Raw genomic sequence first — 24,586 nt, 5'->3', positions numbered from 1 at the left:
TCGTTTACTGCACGAACGGTAAGTTTCGAGTAATTCTAATGTCTTTAAAAGTCTTTAGTAATGATGTCTCTTGTTTTTGCAGGGTTCCGGCGATGGCGGATGACGGGCTGAAGGGAGTTGAAGATGGAGCCTATGTGATGAATGGAAGCGCCTGGAAGCACGTAAGTAAGCGCTTGTTGCCTGCTTCACGATGCGCTCTAACTGTCTTTTTATTTTGCAGGTACAAGTTCGGAGCGGCTGCAGGGTGCCGGAATACCCACTGGGTTAGATATGGAAAGGAGTAATGGCACATGAGTATTAAAGTTCTTCAATGTCTTTAAACGCACCTTTGTTTTGTCTTTCAGATGCGGGATGCAGCGCCGAAGGCCTCCGGAGCGTGCAAAGAGCTGGTAAGCTTTTGTCTTTCAGATGCCGGAATGCAGTGCGAAGACCTCCGGAGCGCACGAAGAGTAGGTAAGCCTTTGTCTTTCAGATGCCGGAATGCAGCGCGAGGCGTTGGTGACAGCCGATGGACCAGGTAAGTGAAGCGCTGTCACTGAAGACCGTAATGCTAACCTGTTCTTTCTTGTCTTTATAGGTGTTGCTGAAGACTGGATTCAGGATGGTAAGCCTTTTTCCTTAGGCCCAGCATCAGATGCAGAAGACACGATGAGCGTTCTGCTGCAGAGGATGCAGAATAACGCAAAGCAAGATTCATCCATCGGGTGTGGTTTAAATAGCCTCCTGTAGTGCTTAGGTGTCTCCTTCCACAGCCACGCCTAGGTAAGAAAAGAGTTCCTGCTTTCCAGAAGAGTTCCAGTGTTCTGAACCTAGGGAGTGGCTCCTGCCCCACCCAACAGGAAAAGTAGTTCCAAACAGAAGAAGATCAGAGGCTCAACTGGCAGGCAAGTAAGCAGCATGGTCTGCTGCAGGTAAGTCCACCCAAGCATTATGAGCCCGGCGCTTCCAGCGCTGGGACTGGGCATATTCATGAGCCTGGTGCCACTGGCGCCAGGACTGGGTCCAAAAGGTCCCAATTGGGACTGGTTGGCACTCGGAACCTGGGTTATGGATCTGCTTCCAAGGGAGTTGGGAAAACCCTGACCTTTTGGAAGCAGAGATCATCACAGTACCCCCCCTCAAGGCCCCTCCCAAACCGGGCTTCTCCGGGGGTTTTGGCTTGTCAGGAAGTGTTCGGTGAAATCTTTTGATTAGGCGAGGAGCGTGGACATATTCAGCAGGTTCCCAGGATCTCTCTTGGGGGCCGTAGCCTTTCCAGTCAATTAGGTAAAATAGTTTAGATTTGGAGATCTTGGAGTCCAGAATGCTTTTGACTTCAAACTCGAGTTCTCCATCAACTAGGATGGGTTTTGGAGATTTAGTTAGTCGGGTTTGAGGTTGCACGGGTTTTAATAGAGAGACGTGGAAGACCGGATGTGTCTTCATATGCGGGGGCAAGTCCAACTTGACCGCTACTGGGTTTACTATGGTAGTGATGGAATAGGGACCAAGGTATCTTGGGTTGAATGTGCGTGGCCCTTTTAGAGGTAGATATTTGGTGGATAACCAGACTTGATCCCCTACTTGATATTGAGGGGCTTCCTTCCGATGTTGATCTGCTCCTTTCTTGTATTGTTCTTTAGCCCTTTGAAGGTGAGAAACAGCTTCCTTAAAGGCTTGGGTGATTGTAGAATGCAGGTAGTCTACTGCTGGTGTTTCAAGATCTTGGAGGGGATCCAACTCCGAGGTTTGAGGGTGACTGCCGTATAAAAGAAAAAACAGGGTTTTCCCAGTTCCCGAATGGACAGAGTTATTGTAGGCATATTCGGCTATCCAAAGGATGTCTTTCCAAGTTTTTTCAGTTTGTTGCAGCATGCAGCGTAAATACTGTTCCAGAGTTTGATTGGTCCTCTCGGTTTGTCCGTCAGTTTGAGGGTGGTGACTGGTCGATAGTCTCACATCAATTTGAGCCGACCGACAGCAACTTCGCCAAAAATGAGAAATAAATTGACTACCTCGATCCGAAATTAGAACCGAAGAAAAACCGTGCAGTCGGACGATGTTTTCGAGAAATTCTCGGGCCAGAGTTGCTGCTGTTGGCAAGCCTTTGAGCAGAATGAAATGCGCCATCTTGGAAAATAAGTCCACGATTACTAGAATCGTATTATATCCGGAGCATGGAGGTAGATCGGTGATGAAGTCCATAGAAAGCGTATGCCAAGGGCGAGGTGGGATGTCAATAGGGCATAAGAGGCCTGCTGGTCTTTCCTTTTGACTCTTGTTTTGGGCGCATACTCCACAGGACATTATAAAGTCTCTGATATCTTTTTTCCAAGACGGCCACCAGAAGTAGCGCTTGATCTTTTCTGAGGTCTTGGCCATACCGGGATGTCCTTCCATTAAAGAATCGTGATAACAAGAGATTACTTTTTTCTGTAAATCTGTGCTGGGCAGGTATAATCGTTCTTGGAAATACAATAAGTTGTCCTTTACTGCAAAGTCCTTTCCCTGCAGATGCCAATTCTGTATGTCTGCTGGAGTTACAAGTTGCCTGGCTTTATCCTTAACTTCCTCTATGGATTGTGTGGCGATTACACCCAGAATTCTTTGTTCGGGAATGATTGGTACAGGTTTAGGGTTGATCAAGTGTTCTTCCACTCCCATCCGAGAAAGGGCATCAGCTTTACCGTTTTTTGTACCAGGTCGATAGGTAATTATGAAGTCAAACTCGGCAAAGAATAATGCCCAACGGAGTTGTCTAGAGGATTGGGCTTTTGCGGTTTTCAAATATTGCAGGTTTCGGTGATCCGTAATCACAGTAACGGTGTGTCGGGCCCCCAGCAGATAATGCCGCCAAGCCTTAAAGGCTGACTTGATAGCCAGAAGTTCCTTGTCAGTAATCGTGTAATTGATTTCAGGAGGCGAGAATTTGCGGGACCAAAATGCCACGGGATGCAACTGATTGGTTACCGGGTCCTTTTGTGATAGAACTGCCCCCATGGCAAGGCTTGAAGCATCAGTTTCCACGATGTAGAGGAGTTCGGGGCGAGGGTGTTTTAAGATTGGTGCAGAGATGAATTTAGTCTTCAAATCCTGGAAAGCTTGTTCCGCCTCGGTAGACCATTCAAAACGTTTGTTTTTCTTTAACAAGGCAGTGATAGGCTGGACTATTCGAGAAAATTCGGGGATAAACCTGCGGTAAAAGTTAGCGAAGCCTAACATGCTTTGCACACCTTTTATGGAGGATGGTGATGGCCATTTGAGAACTGCGTCGACCTTCTTTGAATCCATACGCACTCCGCCAGGTGATAATATGAATCCCAAGAATTCAACTTCAGACACGTTGAAAACACATTTTTCCAACTTAGCGAAAAGTTTGTGTTGACGCAATCTTTCGAGGACCATTTTCACGTGTTTCCGATGTTCAGATTCCGATGAAGAATAAACGAGGATGTCGTCAATGTAAACAACAACACACACATCTATGAGCTCTCTGAGGACATCGTTCATAAAATATTGAAAGGCGGCCGGGGCATTGCAAAGTCCGAAGGGCATGACCTGATATTCAAATAGCCCATATTTGGTGCGGAAGGCCGTCTTCCATTCATCGCCCTCTTTTACTCGTACCAAGTGGTAGGCTCCTCTAAGATCCAGCTTTGTATATATGCATGCTTTTCTGACTTGGTCCAGGAGTTCAGGGATCAAAGGTAACGGATATCTATTCTTGACGGTGATCTGGTTCAGGGAGCAATAATCTATACAAGTTCTAAGGTCTCCTTCCTTTTTTGGAACGAAGAACAAAGCTGAAGAAGCAGGGGACCTGGAAGGACGAATAAACCCATTTGCCAGGTATTGATCCAGGTATTGTCGAAGGTGAAGGTTCTCAGGCTCGGTGAGGGCATAAATTCTACTACAAGGAGGAGTAGATCCAGGTATCAGGTCTATCTGGCAGTCATAAGACCTATGAGGAGGTAGAGAGTTAGCCTGGTCCTTCCGGAAAACATCTTGGTATTCTAGGTATTCGGGAGGTAACTGGGGAGTCTCTGAAGAAATTGCTGCCAGTGCAACACCTGGTGGAGGGTGACAAGTAGAGACACATTCTGGAAACTGGACCGTTCTTGCTCACCAATCGATCAGAGGATTGTGTTTCTCTAACCAAGGTATTCCTAGAATAATCTGAAACTGAGGAGCCTTGATCACATCGAACACTATCTTCTCATGGTGTCCATCTTGACTTACTAGCGTCACTTCTTGAGTGGTATGCGTTACTGGTCCGGAGGCTATCTCCGTTCCATCCACCGTAGTAATGACGTCCTTTACAGCCTTGGGACAAAGAGTTAGATTCATCCTCAAAACCATTTCATGATCCACATAATTGCCGATGGCACCGCTGTCGACGTAAGCTTCAATTGCATGTAATCGATCCGGATTATCAGGGCTAATGAGGACCATAGGTATCACGAAATGCGAGGTCACGGAACTGGTTTTCACGCTCGGCAAGAGGACCTCTATTCTTGTCGGGCGAGGTCGTTTCCCTGCTCAGAGTTTGTAACTTTGGTAACTGCAGCTCCTACTGCCTTCTTGGCAGGTTTCACCGGACAGTCTCGAAGAAAGTGCCCTGAGTTTCCGCAATAGAGGCATAATTGCAACTGTTTTCTCCTTTCCCGCTCCTTTTGTGTTAGAGGACCTTTCAGGCCCCCTATTTGCATGGGTTCCCCGGAGTCTACTCCTTTGGAAGGAGTTGGCGGTTTGGAAAATACTCGAGCATCAAACTTGGAACGATCGGCCTTCCTGTTCTGCAGTCTGTGATCTATTTGAACGACTAAGTCTATATAGTCCGAACAATCTTGTGGGGGATTCACTACTTGGGCTAACACATCTTTGAGCTCTCCAAGTAGACCTCTATAAAACAGCGTAATCCTTTTGTCCTCAGGCCATTGAGTTTCCACTATCAGTCTGTTGAAAGACGCAATATAAGCCAAAAGGTCTTGATTACCTTGTCGCAACGAAAGAAGCTCATTGTCCAAGGCCTGCCCCTGTGAATGTCTTGCGAACAGTTTTTCCATACTGAGCTGAAAAGCTTGAAAATCATGGAGGATCGGATCATCTTGATTTACTAGAGGGATCGACCAGTCTGCCGCATTACCACTAAGGTACGAAAGCAAGAAAGCTACTTTAGCTTGATCAGTTGGAAAGGCTGCTGGCCGGCACAAGAAATGCAACCGGCACTGATTGATAAATACTGCAAACCTCTTTGGGTCACCAGAAAATCGTTCGGGCGGAGCCAGAGGTACATTCCCAGGTAGGTTGATCTGCACTGGATTCATAGAGGATGTAGAAGGAAGATTTCCCCCAGATGCAGGTAACGGGGTCTGTCTGGCTTGTGACTGTAGCAATTGTCTAGCGAGATCATCTGTTCGCTCCTTGGAAATAATCAGTTCCCTTCTTAGAGCGTTCGTTTCCTGACGGGTTGCATGCACTTCTGCCCTTAGTTCCCCAAGTAACTGGGCTAGCTGGTCGGTATCCGAGGCTTCCATAGCGCCTGGGTGGGAGTTTTGCGGTGGGCTTTGCGTTCTGTAACGCTCACCTGATTCCCATAGAGGCGCCGGTCTTGACTGGGCGTATACCGTATCTTCAAAGGTGATGTGTAACACACGGCTGGCTCTTTGGGCTGGACCTCTGTGCACTGTATGTCTGACTCGAAGGGTAAGATGTCTGCAGTTAGAAAATATGGGATTAATGAACTGGGTCATTGAATGTCTCTCTCTTCTTCCCTTTCTCTTCTCCTGTAGAACCCCAAAGGTTAACGCTCTCACCTTAGGTAAGTGAACGCCGTGCTCTCCATCTGCCTCGGGGCAGGGTGCTGTAACCAGTTTCTTCACTGGATAAGGGGAGCAGGCCTCTTGACTTCAGAGGACTGCTGTCCGTCGTTTACTGCACGAACAGTAAGTTTCGAGTAATTCTAATGTCTTTAAAAGTCTTTAGTAATGATGTATCTTGTTTTTGCAGGGTTCCGGCGGTGGCGGATGACGGGCTGAAGGGAGTTGAAGATGGAGCCCGTGTGATGAATGGAAGCGCCTGGAAGCACGTAAGTAAGCGCTTGTTGCCTGCTTCACGATGCGCTCTAACTGTCTTTTTATTTTGCAGGTACAAGTTCGGAGCGGCTGCAGAGTGCCGGAATACCCACTGGGTTAGATATGGAAAGGAGTAATGGCACATGAGTATTAAAGTTCTCCAATGTCTTTAAACGCACCTTTGTTTTGTCTTTCAGATGCGGGATGCAGCGCCGAAGGCTTCCGGAGCGTGTGAAGAGCTGGTAAGCTTTTGTCTTTCAGATGCCGGAATGCAGTGCGAAGACCTCCGGAGCGCACGAAGAGTAGGTAAGCCTTTGTCTTTCAGATGCCGGAATGCAGCGCGAGGCGTTGGTGACAGCCGATGGACCAGGTAAGTGAAGCGCTGTCACTGAAGACCGTAATGCTAACCTGTTCTTTCTTGTCTTTATAGGTGTTGCTGAAGACTGGATTCAGGATGGTAAGCCTTTTTCCTTAGGCCCAGCATCAGATGCAGAAGACACGATGAGCGTTCTGCTGCAGAGGATGCAGAATAACGCAAAGCAAGATTCATCCATCGGGTGTGGTTTAAATAGCCTCCTGTAGTGCTTAGGTGCCTCCTTCCACAGCCACGCCTAAGTAAGAAAAGAGTTCCTGCTTTCCAGAAGAGTTCCAGTGTTCTGAACCTAGGGAGTGGCTCCTGCCCCACCCAACAGGAAAAGTAGTTCCAAACAGAAGAGGATTAGAGGCTCAACTGGCAGGCAAGTAAGCAGCATGGTCTGCTGCAGGTAAGTCCACCCAAGCATTATGAGCCCGGCGCTTCCAGCGCTGGGACTGGGCATATTTATGAGCCTGGTGCCACTGGCGCCAGGACTGGGTCCAAAAGGTCCCAATTGGGACTGGTTGGCACTCGGAACCTGGGTTATGGATCTGCTTCCAAGGGAGTTGGGAAAACCCTGACCTTTTGGAAGCAGAGATCATGACAGCTGGATCTTAGAGGAGCCTACCACTTGGTACGAGTAAAAGAGGGCGATGAATGGAAGACGGCCTTCCGCACCAAGTATGGGCTATTTGAATATCAGGTCATGCCCTTCGGACTTTGCAATGCCCCGGCCGCCTTTCAATATTTTATGAACGATGTCCTCAGAGAGCTCATAGATGTGTGTGTTGTTGTTTACATTGACGACATTCTCGTTTATTCTTCATCGGAAACTGAACATCGGAAACACGTGAAAATGGTCCTCGAGAGATTGCGTCAACACAAACTTTTCGCTAAGTTGGAAAAATGTGTTTTCAACGTGACTGAAGTTGAATTCTTGGGATTCATATTATCACCTAGCGGAGTGCGTATGGATTCAAAGAAGGTCGATGCAATTCTCAAATGGCCATCGCCATCCTCCGTAAAAGGTGTTCAAAGCATGTTAGGCTTCGCTAACTTTTACCGCAGGTTTATCCCTGAATTCTCTCGAATAGTCCAGCCCATCACTGCCTTGTTAAAGAAAAACAAACGTTTTGAATGGTCTACCGAGGCGGAACAAGCTTTCCAGAATTTGAAGACTAGATTTATCTCTGCACCGATCTTAAAACATCCTCGCCCAGAACTCCCCTACATCGTTGAAACTGATGCTTCGAGCCTTGCCATGGGGGCAGTTCTATCACAAAAGGACCCAGTAACCAATCAGTTGCATCCTGTGGCATTTTGGTCCCGCAAATTCTCGCCTCCTGAAATCAATTACACTATTACTGATAAGGAACTTCTAGCTATCAAGTCCGCCTTTAAGGCTTGGCGGCATTATCTTCTGGGGGCCTGACACACCGTTACTGTGATTACAGATCACCGAAACCTGCAATATTTGAAAACCGCAAAAGCTCAATCCTCTAGGCAACTCCGTTGGGCACTATTCTTTGCCGAGTTTGACTTCATAATTACCTATCGACCTGGTACAAAAAACGGTAAAGCTGATGCCCTTTCTCGGATGGGAGTGGAAGAACATTTGATCAATCCTAAACCTGTACCTATCATTCCCGAACAAAGAATTCTAGGTGTAATCGCCACACAATCCATAGAGGAAGTTAAGGATAAAGCCAGGCTACTGGTAACTCCAGCAGACATACAGAATTGGCATCTGCAGGGAAAGGACTTTACGGTGAAGGACAACCTATTATATTTCCAAGAACGGTGATACCTGCCCAGCACAGATTTACAGAAAAAGGTAATCTCTTGTTATCACGATTCTTTAATGGAAGGACATCCCGGTATGACCAAGACCTCGGAAAAGATCGAGCGCTACTTCTGGTGGCCGTCTTGGAAAAAAGATATCAGAGACTTTATAATGTCCTGTGGAGTATGGTCCCAAAACAAGAGTCAAAAGGAAAAACCAGCCGGCCTCTTACGGCCTATTGACATCCCGCCTCGCCCTTGGCATACGCTTTCTATGGACTTCATCACTGATCTACCTCCATGCTCCGGATACAATACGATCCTAGTAATCGTGGACCTATTCTCCAAGATGGCGCATTTCATTCCACTCAAAGGCTTACCAACAGCAGCAACTCTGGCCCGAGAATTTCTCGAAAACATCGTCCGACTGCACGGTTTTCCTTCAGTTCTAATTTCGGATCGAGGTAGTCAATTTATTTCTCATTTTTGGCGAAGTTGCTGTCGGTCGGCTCAAATTGATGTGAGACTTTCGACCAGCCACCACCCTCAAACCGACGGACAAACCGAGAGGACCAATCAAACTCTGGAACAGTATTTGCGCTGCATGCTACAACAAACTGAAAAAACTTGGAAAGATATCCTTTGGATAGCCGAATATGCCTACAATAACTCTGTCCACTCGGGAACTGGGAAGACCCCGTTTTTTCTTTTATACGGTAGTCACCCTCGAACCTCGAAGTTGGATCCACTCCAAGATCTTGGAACACCAGCAGTAGACCACCTGCATTCTACAATCACCCAAGCCTTTAAGGAAGCCGTTTCTCACCTTCAAAGGGCTAAAGAACAATACAAGAAAGGAGCAGACCAACATCCGAAGGAAGCCCCCCAATATCAAGTAGGAGATCAAGTCTGGTTATCCACCAAATATCTACCTCTAAAAGGACCACGCACATTCAACCCAAGATACGTTGGTCCCTATTCCATCACTACCATAGTAAATCCAGTAGCGGTCAAGTTGGACTTGCCCCCTCACATGAAGATACATCCGGTCTTCCACGTCTCTCTATTAAAACCCGTGCAACCTCAAACCCGACTAACTACATCTCCAAAACCTATTCTAGTTGATGGAGAACTCGAGTTTGAAGTCAAAAGCATCCTGGATTCCAAGATCTCCAAATCTAAACTATTTTACCTGATTGACTGGAAAGGCTACGGTCCCCAAGAAATATCCTGGGAACCTGCAGAATATGTCCACGCGCCTCGTCTAATCAAAAGATTTCATCTAACATTTCCTAACAAGCCCAAACCCCCGGAGAAGCCCGGTTTGGGAGGGGCCTTGAGGGGGGGTGCTGTCATGATCTCTGCTTCCAAAAGATCAGGACTTGCCCGACTCCCTTGGAAGCAGACCCATAACCCCGGTTCCGAGTGCCAGCCAGTCCCAATTGGGACCTTTTGGACCCTGTCCTGGCGCCAGTGGCACCAGGCTCATAAAGATGCCCAGTCCCAGCGCTGGAAGCGCCGGGCTCATAATGCTTGGGTGGATTTACCTGCAGCAGACCATGCTGCTTACTTACCTGCCAGTTGAACCCCTGATCCTCTTCTGTTTGGGACTACTTTTCCTGTTGGGTGGGGCAGGAGCCACTCCCTAGGTTCAGAACACTGGAACTCTTCTGGAAAGCAGGAACTCTTTTCTTACCTAGGCGTGGCTGTGGAAGGAGACACCTAAGCACTACAGGAGGCTATTTAAACCACACCCGATGGATGAATCTTGCTTTGCGTTATTCTGCATTCTCTGCAGCAGAACGCTCATCGTGTCTTCTGCTTCCGATCCTGGTCCTAAGGGAAGAAAGGCTTACCATCCTGGAATCCAGTCTTCAGCAGCACCTGTAAAGACAAAGAAAGAACAGGTTAGCACTACGGTCTTCAGTGGCAGCGCATCTCTTACCTGGTCCATCGGCTGTCACCAACGCCTCGCGCTGCATTCCGGCATCTGAAAGACAAAGGCTTACCTACTCTTCGCATGCTCCGGAGGTCTTCGCACTGCATTCCGGCATCTGAAAGACAAAAGCTTACCAGCTCTTCGCACGCTCCGGAGGCCTTCGGCGCTGCATCCCGCATCTGAAAGACAAAAGAAGGTGCGTTTAAAGACATTGGGCAACTTTATTACTCACGTGCCATTACTCCTTCCCACGCCGAATCCAGTGGGTATTCCAGCACCCTTCAGCTTCTCTAAAGCTCCGAACTTGTACCTGCAAGATAAAAGGGACAGTTAGTGCGCATCGTGAAGCAGGCTACAAGCGCTTACTTACGTGCTTCCAGGCGCTTCTATTCCTCACGCGGGTTCGATCCTCAACTCTCATCAGCCCGCCATCCGCCATCGCTGGAACCCTGCAAAACAAGAGATATCATTACAAAAGACTTTTAAGACATTTGAAGTGCCCAGAACTTACCGTTCGTGCAGTTAACGACGGACAGCAGTCCTCTGAGGTCAAGAGGCCTGCACCCTTATCCAGTGAAGAAACTGGTTACGGCACCCTTCCACGAGGCAGATGGAGAGCTCGGCGTTCACTTACCTAAGGTGAGGGCGTTAACCTTTGGGGTTCTACAGGAGAAGAGAAAGGGAAGAGGAGAGAGGCACCCAATAACCCCAGTTCATTAATCCCATATTTTCTATCTGCAGACATCTTACTCTTCGAGTCAGACATACAGTGCACAGAGGTCCAGCCCAAAGAGCCAACCGTGTGTTACACATCACCTTTGAAGATACGGCATTCACCCAGTCAAGACCGGCACCTCTGCGGGAATCAGGTGAGCGTTACAAAAGATATGAATGCGATCTGGTTGGTCCAAAAGCGAATGCTCTTGATCAAGAATGGGCATACAAAAGCTCTGCATGTACTCATAACAGGGGACCTAAATGTACAATTTGCACCACTGGAGATATTCAATGGTTTGTTGGTGCATGAGAATTTAGCCTGGAACAACTTCCCAAATGCTAAACGCTGCACAAATCTTTGATAATCTAGGGTTTTGGCCATGTAGTGGCATAATAAATAATGTCTAACCAGCTCAAATCAAATTTTATAGGTGGAAACAAGCAACCTCACCGTGACTATTGGCTCATAACTACTAGATGACCGCCATGAGAGCAACCATCAGCCACTTTATTTAGAATTGTTTAACGAAGGATGGGAAGTAGCAACCGCTAATAATGTGGGCATGCCCATACATATTGAAATGAATGGCCATGCTTGAAGCATCATTGAATGGGCACAATCTCAAATATATGACTATTTTACCATCTCTGGAGAAGATTTAAGTAAAGATAAGCTAGAAAAGGTAGATATAATGAAAACCTACAAAGCAATGGTAAACAGAATTAATCCTTGGTAACAAGTGACAACAAGTTACTAAAATCTAGGGCCATTGAATATAGGAATAGCTCTGCTATCTGAGCTAAAAGGTCCTGAAGGGATTAATAGTGATAATCTCCATAAAATAAGGCAGGGTTACAGAAATCTGATAGCCAATTAAAAAAAAGAAGCTCTTGATGAAGAGAAATGTCAAGAATTTACTGATGACATTCAGAATAAAGATAGTTTAATATACATGGAATTATTCCACAAGGTTTTTCACAGCTATATTATGAGTGTAGACTGTTGTATCAGGGAGAACCTATACTAAGTAGCAATCTTGTGACCATGGAACATCATAGTGATGGTCTAGTACTACACTTTAAGACTAAGGAGGTTAGAAAGGTAATAATCAGCCATAATCAGCCAAAGGAGCGCAAAGTTACCAGGCCTGACAAGGTCCCCATGAACTTATTTAAAGCTGAAGCAGATGTTTGGACCCCTGTCCTTTTCTGCATCATCTACACTGTGGTAAATCAGTTAACTGTACCATCCTCTTGGACTAATGTGGTATTCGTAAAAGGTGGAAGTGAAAACACAGAAAATTATAGGCCAATTTCACTGTTGGAAGCAGCTGGTAATATCTATGCAGAGGCTGAATTGATGATTTTGATAAAAAATAGATGCATGGGAGACAAGTGTTAAACCAACTGCAGGCTGGCTTCAAATCAGGCCTGACTACTAGTGACCAAACCTTTAGAGTCTTCATACTGGTTCAGAAATACATAGTGCTTAGAAAGATGAACCTATTTGTTGCTTTTGCAGACCAGCCTTTGACTGGGTCCCAAGAGTAAAGGTATGGGGAGCATTGAGTAACATGTGTATGTCTGATTACGTTTTAGAGGCAATTCAGAGTCTCTATACCAGTAACACAGCAGCTGTTGGTTGGACGCTGGTGGGGGATATTACTGCTCCACTAGAAATCCAAATGGTTGGGCGGCAAGGATGTGCCATTGCCACAAATCATTTTTCACATCAACAACACCAGAAGACAACATTGCAGTGCCAAGTCTCACCAAAGGCAGTAGGATGCTGTCTTCAGAACCACTAATGAGTGAGGACAGTTTGTCCACAACTGCATTCTTGAGTTTCTAAGCTCAAATATTTAGCACCCATAATCAAGCATCAAGCAAACTAAGATAACAACGAACATTGCACCATTTGAAAATGGATCATGCATTTTGCACTTGCTACATTGTATTCAACCTGGGAAGCCATTAACATGCTTGAGGCATACTGAGGTTATATTGGATATTGCACCACTTAAAACCTGAGAATATATTTTTAAGCTGTCATATTGTACACCAGCCAGTAAACCTACGGAGCTGTATAAAAATCACCTGTCAGGACTGAGAGAAACAGACTTTAATTTAAATAAGTTTATAAAAAATATGAAAATGTTTCAAACTTACTGGAGTCCACTTTAAGGCCAATGAACTTTAAACTGAAAATATCTTTTTGAAATTAGAACTTTCCAGGTTACACTTATTTGCCTCTCATTTCACCCTGCAACATGTGACGAAGAGGTCTGTGGAACCTCAAAAGCTACTACAATTTACCATCTCTACAGATGGTTTCAAGTTAGTACAATAACAAGTATCAAAACTTGGATTTGGAAAGACATAGGAAGGGCATAGGAAGGCCCACGAGAGAAAACACAAGAATACAAAATGTAATATGCTCTGACTGTCAAGCAAGCTTAGTTCCTGAAGTAAGTATACCTTTGATGTACGAAGGAACTGCAGCTTGGCTCGTATCCACGTATGATGGGACTCCCTCACTGGCATCTACTGGAAAGCAAGGTGAATAAATACTGTTAATACTTCATGTAAGAGGATACAAAGCTTTTATTCAAAGCAAAGCAGTCATCGAATACATATGATGCCTTTGCCAAATGACGATTTTGCATATCCAACATTATTTAAATGTTTTTATTTTGTCTATTTAGACCGTATTTAGGTCAGTGTGATGTTGAGGTCACATATGGAGTGGCAGCCGTCTAAAATCGTAACAATGGTCATGTGTTATACATTTTTTAAATATACAAGACAAGGATGGGGGTTACAGCAAAAAAGTGGTATGTTGAATACTTTCGATTTTCAAAAAACAACCTAATTATTAGTGGGGCTTACATGGTATGCAATGAACAGGATACATAGAGAGTACAACATGTGGTAAATAACTCAAATGTAAACCATTCTGTACTTTCTATGTCCTGTATCAAGCTGTCCAAAGCAAAAACGTCCTGTGTCCTAAATCCTATCCTCACCCTTGCATCCAAGAAACTAACTTTAAGGGGTGAAGGATATTTCTTTGATCTTGAAGGTTCGCAAAATGTTCAAGTTCAACACAGAAGGATAAGTCCAACCAAAGTAGATAATGTTCATAGTTCCAGGGAATGACTCCCTTCCCCAGGTTTTTTCAGGGCAAAACAAAAGTTCAAAGAAACAACTTCCTCCACTTGGCATCACAATTCCCTGCGCCAGAATTTTCTCCCTTTCCCTTGGCTTTTTATGACATTCATTATTGCTCAAACCCCAAAGGCATGGATCCTCCTTGGGATTCTCCTTTCAATATCTCATCACAAATTAAGTGCAGGTCCCAGATTCACAAGACACCTGGTATACTGTCCTGCCATGTTCTTTTCCACATTCAATGCAGTTCAAAAATCTTAAGTGCATGGGTCTTCCTTAGGACTCGCCTTTTATGATATGTAGTTCTCTTCGCACACTTGAATTTGGGCCTCATCACAAGTTTGGTGGTAACCCTTAAATGCGGCGGTAGCGCTATTACCGGGTTTGGCAGATTTCCCCCCAGCTTCCCCCCAGCTTTGAGTTGGGGGGAAATCCGCTGAAATTGTGCACTATTACCGCTGGCGGGAAATCCGCCGGCGGTAAGAGCGCGAAAATTCCCCATTGAGCCCAATCGGGAATGGGGAATTCCCGAATGGGCTCAGTGGGGAATGGGCAATACCCGTTCCGCCAAACCTGTGATACCGCGCTATTAGCGCCGGGGGGGTTGGCCAGGTCTCGATTGCAGCAGAGCTCTTCCCGGGCATTCTCCCCACCTGATGGGAGCCACCTGCTCCTGTCAGCCTCTCTCTCTCTTCCTTGAGCTCTCAGGATATTAAATGGCCCAGCAATGTGTGCTTATTTCCAACGACTAGAGCACTGTGTTGAATTCCATGCTCTAGTGATCGTATTACTTCATTCCTCTTCTTCATCTCAGTATTTTCAAAGGCTTCATATACATGGGTTTGAAAATCAGTTCTTTTCATTCTTTTATTTACAGAATTTCAAAAGATGCCATCAGCAAGTCGTGTGGGTTGTTGGACGGAGGGGACATCCCTAAAAGGGAAAGGGATTACCATGTCTCACCTTATGATATCTGCCCCCCTCCGTGTGAGTCACTTCCGCTCAAGTGATCCTCCCTCGTATAGCCCTCCCCAGGGTCAGGATCAGGTAGTGGCTGCCGTCCCCTGAACACATGAGAGGCTAAGGAAAGGAGTGATGACATCATCAGATTCATCACAGTACACTATGCAGTTTATCCCATACTATCTAAAATCCTAATAATTTAAAACATTATTTAAAGAATCATGTGTTTACCATTACCACCATACTCATATTGAAGACAAAAGTTACAATAACCACTTCACCACATTTCACATTTGAATAGATACAACTTTCCATCAGAATTTTACTGTCAACACTAGATTGAGAAATAACCACCTGGCCAGTATTACAGAAACCTTGCACTAGTGCAAGTGCAATTTTCACAGTATTGACAGCAGTGCAAAAATTGCCCTAGTGCAAATATGCCCTCTTTCAATGCATTTCTGCACCAAAGCAAAGTGCTTCACTATTAGAAGCAGGGCAAGCATTGCTGTGGTGTAAAAATGAATTGAAAGCATGTGTTTCTTGCATTATGGTAATTTCTGCCCTAATGCTAATACTATGAAATATGGTACTCGTGTAACTTTTCTGTAATACCCCCTTTGATGAAAGCTGATACAAATGTCTGTCCAAACACTGCCTAGCAACCCAGCACACATGGAGTTATCAAGAGACCGTAGGAGCAGAGGCCAACGCCTAAGTCCTCGCAAGAGGATGTGGCTGGCCTCTCAGTACTCAAACAGTCGAACTCACCCGATTGAACCTGATTCTTATCCCATCTATTGAAATTCTGTCAACCGCTCTCAATGTCACAGGTTGTAGTGGCCACCTCACCATGCACTCACCCCTCTACCCTATGTGCCTTCACCTTTTCCCCATTCCACTTAGATCGTCTGATTTTTCCATTGTTCTGCCTCACCCAATTTTTTTATCTTCTCTTTCCCTACCCCACTTCCCAATGCTTTTAATTGATTCTTTCGGCATGCAGCACTATACGAAAACAGTGAAATAAATAAACAAAAACTGGAATATCCACTTACAAACTCCTTATTTGAGATCATAGGCATTGAAGGCAATGGGCACAAACTACTTCAGTGAAATCATTGGCTTGGCCAGAAGGGCTGTCAAGATTATAAATGACATTGCTTTTATTTTGTACAACTTGCAACAAAGCCACCTGGGAAGGGCAGTGGAGGACCTGGAAGCTATTCGGACCTAAGGAAGCAATCAGTTTGGTTATGTGATCTCTGGATGTGGAACGTGGGGGGTACCGCAAAGCCTCTATCCTCTATCTCTTACATAAAAATGCCTTATTAGGATAGCAGAGAAGTGCAGGGTGTCTATCCACGGGACCCTTGGCGGTTTGGGGGCAGCAGTGCACTCACTGGCACAGACAAAACAAGGAAGCATCTGAGGACTCAGTAAACGGAGTTTACACCATGGTGGTAAAGTTGGTGCACTTAGCACCAAGGTTGTAATGAGGCCCCATGAGTTATAATTGGTATATTGTCTATTGATGAAGGTTCTGTCCCCAGATTGGCCCACACCTGCGAGTCTTCCAAACGTTATTTTTGAGGGGCCTGTTTATCTGTAAAAGCCAGAATCTTGAAATCTGTTCGTAGCTGTTCAACTCACTTCAGACAAAGCTGAAATTATTAGAAGATAAATATGCCCATACACGCTCAAATGACTTGGCTCTCCTTATTCGAAAATCTCTTTAAAAAATGTAATGAATTAGTCAATGGAGAAACTTAGTTTGTGCCTTCTCATGTATAAACTCAGCTATAAAAAATATGCAGAGAGCAATCGCCCTGGCAGACTATTGGCCTTGACCCTAGGAGCTGAGCGAGGCTGACAAGACATTGGGCCTCATTACAACTGTGGCGGCCACCGAATGAACTGTACCGGTAAGGGACCGGCACCGTTCATTCCGGGCTGCCACATTACGAGTTCTGCTGTGGGTCCCGCTCTGTATGCCTGGCCAGACCAGACGTGCAGAGTGGGACCCGCTAGCAGTCCAGGATGCTAACAACGGGCCCGTCATTAATGGGCCCATTGTTAGCATCCTCCCCAGTCCCATTGAGCCCTATGGGGGCTCAAATGGGAATGGGGAAGTACCGGGTCTGGGTCCCACGAAAGGGAATTACAGGGCCCTCCATGGTCGGAATGGCCCGGTAAGTCCCCTTTTGCGGGACCCGGATGCGAGTCTGGGGGTAGCCATGCCGCTAAAAACGGCATGGCTACCTCCAAACTCGTAATGAGGCCCATTGTGTTAATGAATTACACCACTTTTTTGGGATTATTGAACTGACCTGTACTCCACTAAAACCACAACTATAATATATCAAATAGATACTTACCTTGAGCAGGTCAAACTATTTTGGTTGGAAGAGCCACAAAGAATACTGCTAAATGAGCCTATTATCTAGGAAGAGGTCTGGAATGCAGTCCAGGACCTCAACACTCGCAAAGCACCTGTCCCGGACAGTCTTCCATCCACATTTTTTAAAGCCTAAAGCGGCATATTGGCAACTAAATTATTTAGGTGTAACCATAACACTCTCCAATGCTCTATGCTCGCCCATCCTAATTGTGAAGAGCTCATAGTAGTTCAGCCCAAACTGCACAAAGATAAGAGAAAATGCAGATCTTACCGACCTCTTTTGATGCTTAGTTTGGATAATAAAATGCTTGCCAAAATATTAGCCAAAAGTTTGATCCAAGTGGCATCATCAATGATCCTTCCAGATGAGAGCGGCTTTGTACAGGGTCGATCTATCAAGTCTAATATCCTCAAAGTGATCAATGTGCTCGTTTTAATTAAGCCTGAGGCAGACGCAATCGACAAATTACTCAATGCTGTGAAAGATTTTAATTCTCTGGAGTGGACGTTTATGTACAAGATCCTAACTCCAATGCGTTTAGGATCCTCCTTCAAACCTATGACTCGGGTAATGGATGAGAGACCGACAGCCAGAGTATATACTAACGAAACAGTGCCCGACTCATTTCCATTTTCCAGAAGAACCAGGCACGTCTGTCACCTATCCTCTTTGCCTTAGCGATTGAACCCCTTGCCTCCACATTCCAGGAATACCATGCGCACAGGGAACTGAAGCTATAGAACCAACCTGTATTGTTAGCGTTGTATGCTGATGACCTATATGTAAAAAACATCTCGGAGAAACCCCCCACACTCCATTGATCCAGGAGTTGCAGGAATGCAGCCAATTCCCAGGCTTCCAGATTAACTGGGACAAAAAAGAATGTTTCCTACTGACAGATTTTGATATACCCCACTACCCTTCCTAGCCCCATAGATAACTTGGATATTCTTAAGTACTTTGGGTTTACTGTAGAAAGGACTCCACAAATGTTGCATAACCTCATTTGTAAGCCTCTTTTGGCTGACATCTGGGCTACGTTCATGGCATGTATTTCTTTACTCAATGTGGCCGTCCTCCCTAAATGTCTGTACTTGTTTACCAGCATCTCTATACTTAAACTCATACATTTTTTACCAAGCTCTACTCGGCAGTGTACCACCTGGTCTGGGTGGCAAACAAGCCGGACAAGCTTGGGAAATTCTCTCTTTACCCATTAGGTATAGAGGATTGAATGTCATTGGTCTAGATGACTACACTCTTGTGGCCATGGCTCACATAGCACTCACTGGTTCAATCCCCCCTCATCAAGACACAAACACGCAATTAGAAAGGCTACATACCCTCCCTTACTCTTTAGACTCATCTGTCTCGCCCCAGTCAACCCCCAAGTGCTGACCCATTGAGTGGGAAACTGGAAGGGCAACAACCTGAGCTTGCTTATGATTACATAACAAGTACAATCAATCCCCCCCTTATGCAGCAAATATGTGTCTTGATGAAATACAAGGTCTCTCATTCACTCTACAAAAACAAGATGTGATTGAACGCGGGGACTAGGCCTGGTCATGCTGGATGATCTATATGCCAATGGTCCTTTTCTCTCACTGCAGAGATTTCTGGACTTAGGGCCCAGATCATTACCACATGAGCTATTTTACAACAGGATACGAAGCGGGATTTCACTCAAATTTCAATAATTTCCTAATTTGCCCGAAGCCAACACCCTAATGAAGCATATAACTTATGTGGATCCTCGCACACGGAAAGTATCAAAAACTCTTAATATAGTAGCTGAATGGAGAAACATTGGACCCTCTGGCAATAGAAGGAGGTGGGAAGCTAATTTGGAATGGACACTGCAGGACAGGGAGTAGAGGGGGACGTGCATCCAGACGAGATGAATCTCTTTGAACCCTTAATACCAATTAATACACTTCAGATTCCTTGACCCTATTGTTAAGATGGATTCCTAAACTCTGACCTGGTGGGCAGAAGTTTAGGAGGCCATCATCAGTTTAGTGAAACAGGGGAACTTTCTGGACAAGCCGGACCAATCTATGTAGCTTGGCAGGTGGTCAAGACTAAATCTCAGGAGGGGTGAGAGTGATCGGTTTGCTACAATGAGCACACACAGCAACGAACCACAAATTACTCTTAGAGAAGTGTATATGAAAAATATCTATACATTTATTGTCGGCCGGACCAATAGACACAAGTAACTTTAGCAATGTGAAAACAGTTATTACTCAAAATCCTTATGCCATACAATATACATACATTATGTTTCCTAATGCAATTCAGTGATAAAATGCAGCCACAACCTGTAAAAGAGAGGGTTGAATTAGCACAGTAATATCATTAGGCAATTCGTCTGAGTCGTTCCCTATCTTTTGAGTTCATCCCTAAGAAGAGGGGATCTTTGTGCTGAACAGTTCAGTTGTGCGTAAAAACACACGATCGCACAGGTGACGCAAAACACGGGTCTTCTAGGAATGACTGGAGAAAGTCAAGAAGGGGCTTGAGGCGATGAAGAATTGGTTCCCACTATTCGAGTAAGCCCTGTCCTTGGTGGCAAAGCAGTATTCAAATGACGAGAATAGCTGGGGAGCACAGGCTAACCCAGCCAAGTTTGAATACCTTTTAAGGGATACTTGTGCTTAAAAGTGATCGGTTGTGCCAGGGGCCACCCGTAAGTGATGCAAGTACTCACCGGCCCTCGGCACAGTCCGGACCAAACTTTACTAGGTTCAAGTCCTGCAGTTTTGTGGTGTTCTGGCTCTCAGCGACTGCAGAGGAGAACGATTGTCAGGGTTGGATTGGCCCCTCGGCCTCGGCCTTTCGGCCCGTTGCCGGGCTGAAATCGTCCCTGTGGGTGGGGGGCCGATTTCTGCCCACTCCTGGGCCGATTTTGAAAAAATAAATAAATACACCTGCAACGTTTATTATGGATCTATACACACAGATATTAATGATACATATGGTGATCCATTCTTGTATGAAATGTATATCACATTAGTGAAATCATAACCATGTTTTTCATAGTGTACTTAGGACCCATACTATTTGATGCCACTTCCTGTTTTGTCATGGGTGAAAGGTCATGTTTCATCGCTTCCCGGGATGTCACTGGGGTGGGGTCAAATGACATCACTTCCGGTTAAGGGTCGCGAGCTGTGGGCCACTTTTTTGAGGCGAGGGGTGGGCCACTTTTATTTGGGTGTCCGGGCCTATTTCTTGTCCCAGTCCGACCCTGACGATTGTCCGTGATGGGACAGATGCCTTTTATCAGCTTCAGAAGGAGGTATAAAGACCATCACCAACAGGTAGTGACGCAGGAATCACAGATGTGGGCAGTGTTACGCACTCTCTTTATTTGTGACCCAGAGGAGCTAAGCCTGCAAAATATGCCAGGAGAATGCACAAGACCACAATCAAGCAATGTCCCAAGTCTCGAGGTTGCCCTCAATACGGTGGCAGTTCTGTGGGATACCCCGAGGTAGAGCTGGGCAGTTCACTGGATGGTCCAGGAAAGGGCTTGTTCGATGGGTAAGCAGAGGGCCCCGAGGGTAGTTGTTCCCACTACTACAAAAGGGTGGCCTTCTTGATCGAAGAAGAAAGCAGGGGTCTGACGGTGCAGCAGAGGGTGAAGGGTACCAATATCTTCCAAAGCATCTCTGGCAGTTTCACAAGTCAGTTTCTTCATGCAGGAGACTTGGCTCCTTCGGTAGTTCGGGGAGAACTCAGGTGATTGACCTGGAATGGATGCAGAGCCCCTTCTCTCATCCAAGATTAGCTTTGCGGTAAAATCGAGGACTTCCAATAGAAGATCTGTTTTCTTGCAGGCATCCCAGTCGTGGATCAATCATGGTCCACAGTGGTCTCAGTCAATCAGGCACTGCAGATATCCTGGCACCAGTAGTGTGGATTGGGACCAGACAGTCCCAGCCCACTTCCTGGCACACACACGTGACCGGCGGAAGCCTGCGAAAGAGATTGCTTTTCGCAGGAGGCTGCATGCCTAAATAAGGAAAATCCAGCTTACTCGACCTGGGTGAAGGCAAGGGACAAAAATGGCTATGGGACAGAACAAAAGACTTTGTGGATCAGCCAGTTTGGGACCTGGCCACCGTTTTGAACCAAACACAGTAAATGAGATATGATTCTGTAAAAAGAAGTAAAACATTAAGAAAAAGTAACTGCTGCCACCACTTCATCCCAGGCACACTCGTACAATCACCAAAAAATCTCTCAAGGGTTTCTAGGGCCATAAAACAAAAAGGGACCCTAGTGCACAGTATTGGAAGGTACATTGTGCACTGTTAATAAGTTACCAAGAAATGACAACATAGTCAAAGACTAAGAGAAACATAGTTTCCCAGTACTGACAGTCTGAAGGACATGTCAGTTTCCACATAAAAAGTGAGCAAAAGCCCAGGGGAATTCAGCTGAAGGTTGGGCTCCACTGGAAAAAGTCAGGATAGGAAAACCAAACAAAAGCAAAAGGTTTAGGGGGTCCATAAATGGAGTGAAAATTGCACATTAATGAAATCTTTCCTAACACCTATGTACTACACTAAAACCAACATTAGGAAATTTGATCCGACAGCCTCTGACACGTTCTCAAGATGCAAGATGAATTATGCTGATTCTGGCACCTCGCTTGAAGCTGTGTATCAGTGTGTAGGTTCTGGCAAGGGAGTCATATCAGAACTCTCCTCTATTGCTACACTAATATATCACTTGACCAAGGTCCTTGCTTATGGGGGCTTCCTCTTCCTGTAGGCAATATTTTAAGCAGAATGATAAACCTAGCATTACCTTTAGACAGCAAAGCAGATAACCATGTTCTGGATGCACCCTTCCTCCCCAATGACAGAAACCTGTTTCAGAAAGCTGGTGTGGACAAAGAACTGTGAAGAGTTGTATGCAAAGATAATGTGCCCTAGCTTTGCCCTAAGAGTATCTGGTCTGCACTCACAGTATTCCTCTGTAACACCCCAGGCCTGGCATGGTCCCTTCTCCATTGGACTGCAGATAGCCATGGTTCCACAGCTGGTTGTTAATTTAAATGCTCTGTCCCCCTCCCCTCGGTTGGGATTGTAACTGGGTAGACAATTGTAATCCTTCTAAGTGGGACTTGACAGGCACCTTGATAATCTTTATTGTTTGCAATGAAATGCGTGACATCTAGTGGAGTGAAGGGTGTTTACAATGTCCCAGCAGAAGAGCAGAACTGTAATTACAAATGCAAATGTGGGACTATCTTGTTGGAACTGAACTCACTGAAAATGCTAGTTACTACTCTAACAAGGCAGGAGGTCACACTGTCTACCTGCACAAAGTACCGAAGTTATGAATTAAAGCACATGAGGGAGCAATTGTCCTTACCAATAGGCCTTTGCATTGGATAAGAACAACTAGAGTGTGCCTTTCGGTGATCCGAGACACTATAGTACACTCTGTCAGAATAACCATGTCACAAACCAATGAAAGGGATTATATTGAAATTGTACTAAGGGACGGTGCTTTGGCCCAAGGTTTATTAGCTATATAATATAGGAAACTTCCTCCCTGCAACTCCTGTACTGAACTTAGGCCATACCCTCCAAGAACAGATGTATTGAAACCATTGCCATCAATATTAAACCTTGTAGAAAAGACAACTTGGGCACCTACCAATAAGATACATACCAATGCTAGAGAATAGAGAAGTCATAACACCTCTAAGTGATTTGTCCCACCCTAAAATTGATGAACATCAAGGTTGTGAATCGGTAGATTGAGTGAACAATAGCAGACCTCAAAATGTTGACTGCTCTTTAGCTGAAATACCCAACCAAAGAAATAGTGGCCCCATAAGGCTATTTTCATGGAACGTAGCCGGAATGAGAAATAATGATTTTGATAGCGCATGCCACAAGTTTGTAAGAGAGCACCATATAATTTGTATGCAGGAAACATGGATGACCACAGAGTTACACTTACAAGGGTATTCTAGCATTCAGAAATTAGCTTTGAAGGGTTCAAAAGGTCACCGCAATGGGGGATTGTTACCCTCGATAGACCCCTCACTTAATTGGGAAGTCAAGGACCTGGACATAGTTTCTAACAATGTTCTGGAGTTACTTATGGGTTGAAACACGGATCAATATATTGTACTACTTAACATATAAAATCGATGTAAAGATATGAATGCGATCCTGTTGGTCCAAATGCAAATACTCTTGATCAAGAATGGGCATACAAAAGCTCTGCATGCACTCATAACAGGGGACCTAAATGTACAATGCGCACCCATGAAGATATTCAATGCTTTGTTGGTGCATGAAAATTTAGCCTGGAACAACTTCCCAAATGCTAGAGGCTGCACAAACCATCAATAATCATGGGATTTGGGCATGTAGTGGGAGAGTAAATAATGGTGAACCAGCTCAAATCAAAATGTATAGGTGGAAACAAGCAAACCCACCTTAACTATTGGCTCATAACTACTAGATGACCGCCATGAGAGCAACCATCAGCCACTTTATTTAGAATTGTTTAATAAAGGGACCAATTGCCCTTACCAATAAGTCCAATCACTGGAAGGGACCCGCAAAGGGACCTTGGAGGTAATTACGGTACCGCAATTTTCAGTACCGTAATTACCGCCTTCCCCATTCCCATTGAGACCTATGGGGCAAAAATGGGAATTGGGAAGGGCCAATGGTGAATGGGGAATTACCGCCCCGCCAACCTTGTGATGGGGGCGGTAATTCCGCCATTCACCATGGCGGATTCCGGCATCAACCATGGCGCTAACAGCGCCATGGTTAACGCTTGGGTCGTAATGACCCCATAATCTCCGTAAATTAAGGCAGGGTTACAAAAACCTGATAACACCAAAAAAAAGCTCTTGAGTAAAAGAAGTGTCAAAAATTAACTGATAACATTCAGAATAAAGATAGTTCTGGAATTTGGAAACTGGTTACTATGGGGATTAGGGGTTAAGAAAATAGGAATAGTATACATGTATTTATTCCAGAAAGTATTTGCCACATATATTTTTAACAGTTACATACTGAGTGTAGACCGTCGAATCAGGGAGTATGTTTACTAATTAGCAATCTTGTGACCAGGGACTGTCATAGAGACGGTCTAGTAGTACACTTTACGATTGAGGAGGTTAGAAGAGTCATATTCACCCAAAGGAGCAAAAAGA

The 24,586-nt window shown here is 45.2% G+C and overlaps 1 protein-coding gene across 2 annotated transcripts in view; it reads right to left on the bottom strand.

The window, feature by feature from the left end:
• LOC138510562 (cytospin-A-like) overlaps positions 1–24,586 on the bottom strand; it is a 1,126,527-nt gene that overhangs the window by 42,849 nt on the left and 1,059,092 nt on the right. Inside the window, exon 17 of one of the 2 annotated variants that reach the window (XM_069626319.1) lies at positions 13,325–13,393. In XM_069626319.1, the coding sequence (XP_069482420.1) occupies positions 13,325–13,393 (69 nt within the window). The remainder of the gene's footprint in view (positions 1–13,324; positions 13,394–24,586) is intronic. The other variant, XM_069626320.1, reaches the window with a different exon arrangement.

This window comes from Ambystoma mexicanum, chromosome 6p, assembly GCF_040938575.1.
Source record: "Ambystoma mexicanum isolate Mex_15411 chromosome 6p, UKY_AmexF1_1, whole genome shotgun sequence".
NCBI classification, from domain to species: domain Eukaryota; kingdom Metazoa; phylum Chordata; class Amphibia; order Caudata; family Ambystomatidae; genus Ambystoma; species Ambystoma mexicanum.
The sequence above is the reverse complement of the archived record's forward strand: the minus strand, read 5'-3'. Positions and strand labels throughout refer to the sequence as shown.